The sequence below is a fragment of the Glycine max genome, chromosome 19 (genome assembly GCF_000004515.6).
Source record: "Glycine max cultivar Williams 82 chromosome 19, Glycine_max_v4.0, whole genome shotgun sequence".
Classification (NCBI taxonomy): Eukaryota; Viridiplantae; Streptophyta; class Magnoliopsida; order Fabales; family Fabaceae; genus Glycine; species Glycine max.
The window spans coordinates 37,468,038-37,476,870 of NC_038255.2; the positions used below are offsets into that span (position 1 = coordinate 37,468,038).

At 33.3% G+C, this 8,833-nt stretch overlaps 2 protein-coding genes across 3 annotated transcripts; one reads left to right on the forward strand and one right to left on the reverse strand.

The window, feature by feature from the left end:
- Positions 1–65: 65 nt before the first annotated feature.
- Positions 66–3,275, forward strand: LOC100803276 (U5 small nuclear ribonucleoprotein 40 kDa protein). 2 transcript variants are annotated; one of them, XM_041012492.1, is made up of 2 exons: positions 66–222; positions 2,007–3,275. In XM_041012492.1, exon 2 carries the CDS (start codon positions 2,072–2,074, stop codon positions 3,107–3,109), a length of 1,038 nt encoding a protein of 345 aa, XP_040868426.1. In that variant the 5' UTR covers positions 66–222; positions 2,007–2,071; the 3' UTR covers positions 3,110–3,275. The 2 variants fall into 2 exon arrangements, with proteins under 2 accessions (XP_040868426.1, XP_040868427.1); XM_041012493.1 differs by lacking the exon at positions 66–222 and adding an exon at positions 279–550.
- A 1,000-nt stretch (positions 3,276–4,275) lies between these two features.
- On the reverse strand, positions 4,276–8,476 carry LOC100783837 (receptor-like protein EIX1). Its single transcript, XM_003553296.4, has 2 exons — positions 6,089–8,476; positions 4,276–5,096 (listed from the first exon to the last, which is right to left on the reverse strand). The coding sequence occupies exon 1, from the start codon at positions 8,382–8,384 to the stop codon at positions 6,090–6,092; it is 2,295 nt and encodes a 764-aa protein (XP_003553344.2). The 5' UTR covers positions 8,385–8,476; the 3' UTR covers positions 4,276–5,096; position 6,089.
- Between the last annotated feature and the right edge of the window lie 357 nt (positions 8,477–8,833).

Sequence of the window (8,833 nt, forward strand, 5' to 3'; positions counted from 1 at the left end):
AATCGTCCAATCTTCATCCAACAGTTAAGAACTAATAACTGCTTAAATATGTGTTTATACCGACTGCAGGAAACCCGCTTGGTGGAGGGTGGTAAATTGATCTGTGTATCATTATACTTTGAGGTGAACAAAACGAGTGTTTCAAGTTGCGGCGTGTGGGCTTTGTCTGAACTCAGTGAACCACACCACACAACACAGACGATTTCTCAGTCTCAATCTCAGGTACGTATTTTTCTTATCTTTCTTCTTTCTTTTCTCTCCAACACCTTAATTCCATTCATTCGCACTTTGTTTACACTTATTCTTCGAAATTAGCCTCTGCTTCGTTGAAATCCCTTTCTCTTTGTTTGCGAAATCATTTTCACTTTTTTTTTCGCACACGCTCAACCAAGTAAACCCTAATTACTTACTCGCATAAAGTATTGGGTATAGTCTGTTATGAACTCCTACAAGTTGCTGCTGCTTCTTTCAGATTTCCTTGTCATTTATTTTGCACGCGCTGCTGTTAGGTTTTGTAGGCATCAATAGGTTGCACGTTTGGAATTGGATGGTAATGTATGAAATATTTTCTCAGCTATGATAGTTTTTCAATAAAACTGTGTCATATTAATTAGATTTGTGCTCTGGATTCTTTTTTCTTTTTTTTTCGTGTACTATCAAAACCTGTGTGCTGTTTTCTTCTTGAGATAATCTTTGAAAGTTGATATGGAAGCCCCTGTTTATTGCCAATAAATTATTGATTGTTCTATTGGGATGGGGGAAATTGAGTGAATCTAATAAGGCCTTAGAACTAAACTGAATTGAACCACGTATACCCTAATCCTTTAAAACCGGTTGTTTTTACTCCAGTTTTTTATAACCACTGCTCGATACTGTTTATTTGCTACTTGTGCAGTTCGATGATTTTTTATTTTTAAAAACCAAACTGAACCTTTTGATTTAAGAAAAAAAAAAAAACTTGAGTTTAACTTTCTCTGATTGGGCTAAAACCTGAACCATTGTAGTACAACCTACCATAGCTTGTATCACATTCTCTCTCAATTTTTGGTTTTCATTCTCCAATGGTGTTCTTCTTAGTTTATGAATTGTCTTGTGGTTATGCCTTTTTCAAATCTCAGGACCTTGATGAAATCAAGCAGAAAGTGGTTTTGTAATTGTGTGTATCTTCAATCTGTGGCAAGTCATGTTGGACTTGCAAATTTGCCTCATTGTGAAGTAGGTAGACTGTAGGAGTTCAAGGATTTGAATAAAGAAAGAGAAGCTTTAACCCAAGATTTAGATGATGTTGTTTCAGTTGGTAGTCTGCTTTAACATCACTGTTGTTCATGACATGAGGTGTTAAAAAAAGTGGGATGAGAAATAATTGCATGAAAGGAAAACAGTGTGTCAGTCATAAAGCAGTGGTTAAACTATTCTTGTGCAACTTTTATTGTCCAGTAACTGAAGTAAACAAATCCCTTTACATAATTCGCCTTTTTCCTTGCAAGTCAATAACAATTATGGTTTAGTCACATTTGCAGTTCATCAGCTTAATTTAGTTTTTTAGCCAAAACTAAACCATGCTTGGCATGATTTTCACTGAGTAGTTTACTGTTGATTATTGAGACAGACAATTTCCTGCTCTTCTATGACAAACATCTTTCTTATTTGAGTTTATATATCTATATCAAGTGATCAACTAAAAGATAGGTTCCCCCTTCTCTGTGTTTTGGTCAAATTGACATCTGAATGTCAGAATTTAATGTACCCTGTTGTTAATATGAAGCACATATCCTTTTCAGTGGATTACTTTGTTTTATCAAATGTTGACTTATAATTTTATCTTCTGCATTTGTTTTTTTTTTTTGGAGGGGTTTGGGGAGATCATTTTCTAATCATATTAATTGCATTGGAAGATGTGGACCAATGGAATTAATGTAAAACCCTAGAGTAGTCTAACTATGTAACTACCGTTATTCAGTTTCTAGTCTTTTTGAGATCTTCTAATTGTTCTGATTCTGTTACAGTGTTGGAGACTTGATCTTAAGAGAAATCATAGTTTGTTTAATTTCAATTCTGAGCAAAGGCCAACATGCAAGTTTTTCCCAGTGAAGGCGAAAGTGCTTTGTCAGTTGTTGGTCCAAGGCCAATGGAATGGTCTACTGTTCCATACAATGCCCCTCAAGCTCCTGGGCCAAATGGAAAGCAGCGGACCTCAAGTTTAGAATCACCAATCATGTTGCTGTCAGGTCACCAGAGTGCTATATATACCATGAAGTTCAATCCAGCAGGATCAGTCGTTGCATCTGGATCTCATGACAGGGAAATTTTCCTCTGGAATGTGCATGGGGATTGCAAGAACTTCATGGTTCTGAAAGGTCACAAGAATGCAGTTTTAGATCTTCACTGGACTACAGACGGGACACAAATAGTCTCTGCCAGCCCGGACAAAACAGTGAGGGCATGGGATGTGGAAACAGGAAAACAAATCAAAAAGATGGTAGAACATCTCTCATATGTTAATTCATGTTGTCCTTCCCGAAGGGGACCACCTCTTGTGGTGAGTGGCTCTGATGACGGAACTGCTAAATTATGGGATATGCGTCAGAGGGGTTCCATCCAAACATTCCCAGATAAATACCAGATTACGGCTGTTGGCTTCTCTGATGCATCGGATAAGATCTTCACTGGTGGTATTGATAATGATGTAAAGATTTGGGATTTGCGTAAAGGTGAAGTTACCATGACACTACAAGGTCATCAAGATATGATTACTGCTATGCAATTGAGTCCTGATGGGTCCTACCTTCTTACAAATGGCATGGATTGCAAGCTTTGCATTTGGGATATGCGTCCGTATGCTCCACAAAATCGGTGTGTGAAGGTGTTGGAAGGGCACCAACACAACTTTGAAAAGAACTTGTTGAAGTGTGGTTGGTCTCCTGATGGAAGCAAGGTAACAGCTGGTAGTTCTGATCGAATGGTTTACATCTGGGATACCACTTCTCGCCGCATCTTGTATAAGCTTCCCGGTCACAATGGATCTGTTAATGAGTGTGTTTTTCATCCCAATGAGCCTATTATTGGATCTTGCAGCAGTGACAAGCAGATTTATCTTGGGGAGATATGAAGCACAACGTTTAGGAAATGAAATGAGCATGTTGGTGCTTTTGACCACCATTAGGGAGTGGTAAACTTTAGAAATGCTGAATTCCTTCTGTTGTTTCCTGGTCGATCAATTCAGTGACTATATAATGTTCTTGCAAAAATATTATATAATGTTGGTGCTTTTGTGATTTGACGTTCGTGAGAATGCCTCCATTCATCCATTCTGAATTTCAGGTCATTTTGTTTAGGAGGGTGTTCTTAAGGTTTTTTTTTTTGTTTTCTGGAGAATCAGATTAACTTTAGAAATGAAATTTTTTAGAAATACATTCTTGATATACAGATTTTGTAAAGCATTAATTATTATTAGGTATATTTCACGTAGATCTTGTTAAATGATTCATCAAGCTATAAAAAAAGAAAGCATTCTCACCATTTAAGATCTGATGATTAATGACAAGAATGTCTCCTTCTATTTTTTTTTTCTTATTCAATCTTTTTACATGAGAATGAGAAGAATATATATGTGATTTTTTAAGTCACATAAATTATGTGTTTTTTAAAAGTCACATAACATTTTTAAGTAATCATATGACTTTAAATTTTAATCATTCATAATTTCATGTATATAGTTTTGTGACTCATATATATTTGTTGTCATGTAGACATACGTCACATGATAGTGCCCCATTCATTTTCTTCTTTACCGAAATGTAAATATCTTTCTACTTTTAATTCATAAATTAGTTAAACATTGTTGTAAAATATTTTTCATAAATTTTAAAATTGTAAAATTATTAGTGTTTATTATTATTATTATTATTTAGCTAGCTTTCATTTTCCATGTTCTCCACTTTGAATTTATTTACGCTTAGTAATAAAATATTTCTTGAAAGTTACGACAACAATATTTTAAGACAATTTCTGAATTAGTGCCTTGACTATTTTCAAAAATAAAAAAAATAATTTTTTTAAAACACAATATTTAGCATATTATATATATATATATATATATATATATATATATATATATATATATATTAAAAGGCAATTTTTTTAAAAAAAGAATTCGGCACAGAGGTTAAAGAAAGATACATCAAGGAATAACTCCCCTGTTACAATATGACTCCCAACAGAATAACCCATACACACCAAAACGCAACAGACATACAAGGAACTACTAATCATCTATTATATAACCCGAAAAATGAGAAAAAATCATTTAGAAACTTTCCTTATGAACATAAAAGTCACCCAAAGCCTATATTAATAGCAATATTAAGTAGTATTTCTTATTCTTAAATTTAAGTATTTATCATACTTAATAAGAAAATGTTTCAAAACTTTATACAGATTTATTGAGTGACCTAACGAAGGTATTATAGTCTTTTCAGATCATTGAAACTTTTATCCTAATCCAAAAAATTTGGATGCTTACCTTGCCTTAAAGAACAATTTGGCGGAAAATAAATGTCAAATGTATTTTCGAAAAATAATATTTCTTGGCAATGTACTCTTTTAAAATTACGTACCAAACTTGAAAGTATCATTTCCAATTTTAGGTTCACAAAAAACTAAAAAAAAAAACTTTCTTTCTGTCAAATGCATTTAAAGTAATTATTACAAAATCAACATTTTTCAATTATATAATTGTCCATGTATGATTAGATAATGTAAAAAAAAAAACGTTATCCATCCAACAAAGTCCAATACAAACTAATTAGGATTTTTGCAACCACACTCTTACACATAACAAGGCTACTTGATCATGTTCATGAAGAACCCTAATTTCTCATTCTTACCAAAAATAAAAACGACAACAATATACAACTAAAGAGATAGAAAAAAAAAAAAAACTTTAGAAATTAAACAACAAACTGTTTCTGAACACGTGAATTAGACTAAGGCACCTTTCATAGCAACCTTCAAAGCCTCTCGATTCTCGATTGGCTGAGTCGTAGATAGTCTTTTTGCTGGGATCTCGTATCTCTTATATCACCGATACTTTGGGCCTAGCACAACACAAGATCAAATACTAAAGTTTTGGGGAAAAATCTAAAACGTGTTCAAAATGTACGCATGCATGGATTACAACCATTAGACAAACTGAAAATGGTTTCCTAGGGTCTTCCTCCTAAATGTCAAGTGTCATTCCTCACATGAAAAACTACAAATCGCAAATGATTTTTGCTTATTCCTATTATTCATGATCTTTTGAAACAATTTTAATGTCAAGCAATTAAATTATAAAATCTGAAAAACCACTTTGTTTACTTGTGTATTAGCTATATCAAATATTAATTATTTAATTTTATATAAGGGTATACCAATGACATGTAATGAGAAGACAATTATTTTGATAGTTATCCAGCTGAACAGTTAGTTGTTCATGAGGACTATTTAGTTAGTTGCTTGTTGTTGTGATTGAATATTCTATATAACACCTTCATCTTGTATACTCTAGCATCTATGAGTTCCTTTACCATGCTTAGTCATCTATTGCTCAGGTATGACAAATTAAAATTATGGAGCTAAATAAACTTTGATTATGATAGTCACCTTATATTAGTTAACTTACATGGTTTTGGAGGCAAGGTATTAGCTAAATTAAAATGTTTCATAAAATTGATTTTTTAGCAAACGAATAAAGAAGTTACTTATTATGCACGACAATTATCACAGCCTTTTCACCTTGTAAACTGCCTCATAAATATCATTTCTATCCCCAATGCTGAAGTAAAAAGCATATTAAGACATTTTTTTTTTCAAGTTTTTATATACAAACATTCAAAATTTTAGAAGCCGTTTTTAATATTTGTCTATGAAATCACCTCCCAATTTTAAATACAGATTCAAAATTTTAGTTGCCATTTTAGTAAACAATGCAAACTAAGAATGCAATGGAAAAAAAATAAAAGAATTAAATGTAATCAACAAACAAAATCTAAATTAGTATAAATAATAGTAAGACAAATAACTAAAACTATAAGCTAGTTTCACTAACCTCAACTAACAGGTGCTTCTCTGTTTACAAATATGTTGAATTTCCCCATATAAGTAACATACAGTTGGTCGGCCAGTCGATCAAAGAACCGATAGTATTTATGTCTCCATTTCCTAAGAAGGAGCAAAGAACCACAAAATCCCCAAAATCCAACTGCAAATCCAACTCCCATCCCAAGATAGAGTGATTCCTTTTCAGAGTCACCATCTGTATTTTCTGTTGCATTACCATGATTGTTGTCTTCTGTGTTACATTTAGGAAGAGGAGCTCCACAAAGTTCTGGATTCCCAATATAGCTTGATGCATCAAAACTCTGAAGTTGAGTACCTATTGGGATTTGTCCAGTAAAATTGTTGCATGACATGTTCAAATAACTCAGAAAAGACAGTGTAGTCATGGTTTGTGGAATTTCTCCAAAAAGCTTATTATTAGAGAGATCAAGAGATTCGAGATTTTTCATGCCTCCAATGGTCTTTGGTATTGTTCCAATCAAATGATTGTAAGATAAATTCAACGTTTGAACTTGAATCAGCCCAAATAATTCCAAAGGAATTTCTCCAGTCAGGTTGTTAGCTGAAAGGTCAACAGTTGCCCTAGGCCACTTAAGATTATATTCATAATCTTGACCTTTTGTAAACAAATTGATTAAGTCATCATCAACAAAGCTGTGTGAAAATTCACTCCTAACCATTTGGGTAATGTTATACGTAACCTGAGGTATTGATCCTGAAAGCTTATTGTGGGCAAGATCCAAGTGAGCTAGAAAAGAGAGATTGAACAGTTGTGGTGGAATACTACCCTCAAAGTGATTATATCTCAATATCACCACTTGTAAATTTTGTGGCATGTTGATCGGAATAGTTCCATAAAATTCATTTTTTCCCAGGTTCATGACTTCTAATCGCGTCAAGTTTGAGAGTTCCACAGGAACTTCACCAAATAACTTATTACTCCACAAGTTAATATAAAACAAATAATTCAAGTTCTGCCACCCAGGAGGAATTGATCCTGTGAAAGAGTTATGAGATAAATCCACATATTGGACATTTGATAATTGTGGGAGCCTTCCTGAGAAGTTATTATGGCGTAACTTTATAAAGCTAGAATTCAGCATCACGTTCGATATGTCTTCATTGATTGAATTGTTGGACATATCGAGCATAAAATAATTTCCAGCTATAAGTCTCTTAAACCTATCTTCATCCACAAATGTAATTCCCGAGCTTGATATATCCAGATACTCAAGTGATTTTTGGGTATATATCCATGATGGAAGTTTGGCACCTTGATTTGTATTATCCAAATCAAGCACTTTAAGTTGAAACAGAGGAACCCATTCAGGATTGAAATGAAATGCAAAACTTGAATTGCTCAAGTGTAAATATTCTAAATTGCGGAGTCTAGAAAAATGAGTTTCAGATATTGTACCGGAAAAGGAATTAGAACCAATATCTAGGAAAGTTAAGGATGTGAGATTTCCCAAACTCGAAGGAATGGAACCAGAAAACATGTTGTGGGATAGATCAAGGTATTCCAAATTTTGGTGGTTGAACAAACTTAAAGGTATTTCACCATGTAAACTACTCCATGAAAGATCGAGATGAGAGATGTCATTACTGAGATTAAACAGCCAACATGGTAATTCAGAGTTGAAATTGTTATAAGAAAGATCAACAGTTACGAGTGAGGTAAGATTCGCAGAAGGACTTATGCTGGTTAGTTGACAATCTCTCAAGTATAAGTTTGATAATGAAGGAGGCATAGCCAAAAGCCAGTTGGTTTCTTTGTGGAGATCAGTCCCTCTGAGGTCAAGTTGTTTCAAGGAAGAAAGTTGAGAAAGCCAATTAAGATTATCCATGGAAAGATTATAACCACTCAAAGATAAGTCAAGGTACTGGAGGTTAGAGTCAGATATGACATCATTGGGAATAGATGGAATGCTAATAGCATTAAAGTTGTTCATACTCAAATCCAAGTGATTTAGAAATTCAAGTTCCAGCAAAGCTAAGTTCATTTCACCTTCCAGAGATTGTGTAGATAGATCAAGTTTTGTAACTCTGCTTGTGGTGTTGTCACACTGAACACCCTTCCATGCACAACAGTCTTTTTCACTTGACCACGTCACGAGCTTGTTATATGGATCACGAACAATGCCTTGTTTGAAGATTAGCAATGTCTGTCGATCCTTCTCATTGCAACGAACCTCCCTAAGATTATTAGACATACCTTTTTGGAATGTGGATGCATAAAAAAGTAGGAGCAAAAGGATTGAAGTTTGAGAAATAGAGGACACCATGATTGGTGGAACAAGAGAAGGATTGATCGATTCAAATGAGAGTGTTGGGTAGTGATGTCTCTCTATTAACACTTTGCAGGCTCAAAATGTAATTATATAGATTTTAGTTTTTCAGCCCCAAAAAGAATAGATTGTTTTGGGCTAGAAAAGTCTAAACTTGAAATTTCTTGGAACTTTATCTTTTAAAAGTGTTTTTTTTTCTACAAGAAACCGCGTCAATGTGATTTTTTTCCTACTAGAATCTTTGACAATTTGTGTATTAGTATGAAAATATTTATTCGATCTGTTTTTTAATTATTTTTTTCTTTTACTATTTTTAAAGATCTAGAATTATAAGATTAAATAAAATTAACAAGTTTTGTCACAAGATTTTGAAAAAGAAATGATTTCTTCATATTAAAATTGCAATATTATTTTGAGAACCAATACAAATGATTTAATTTAATCTA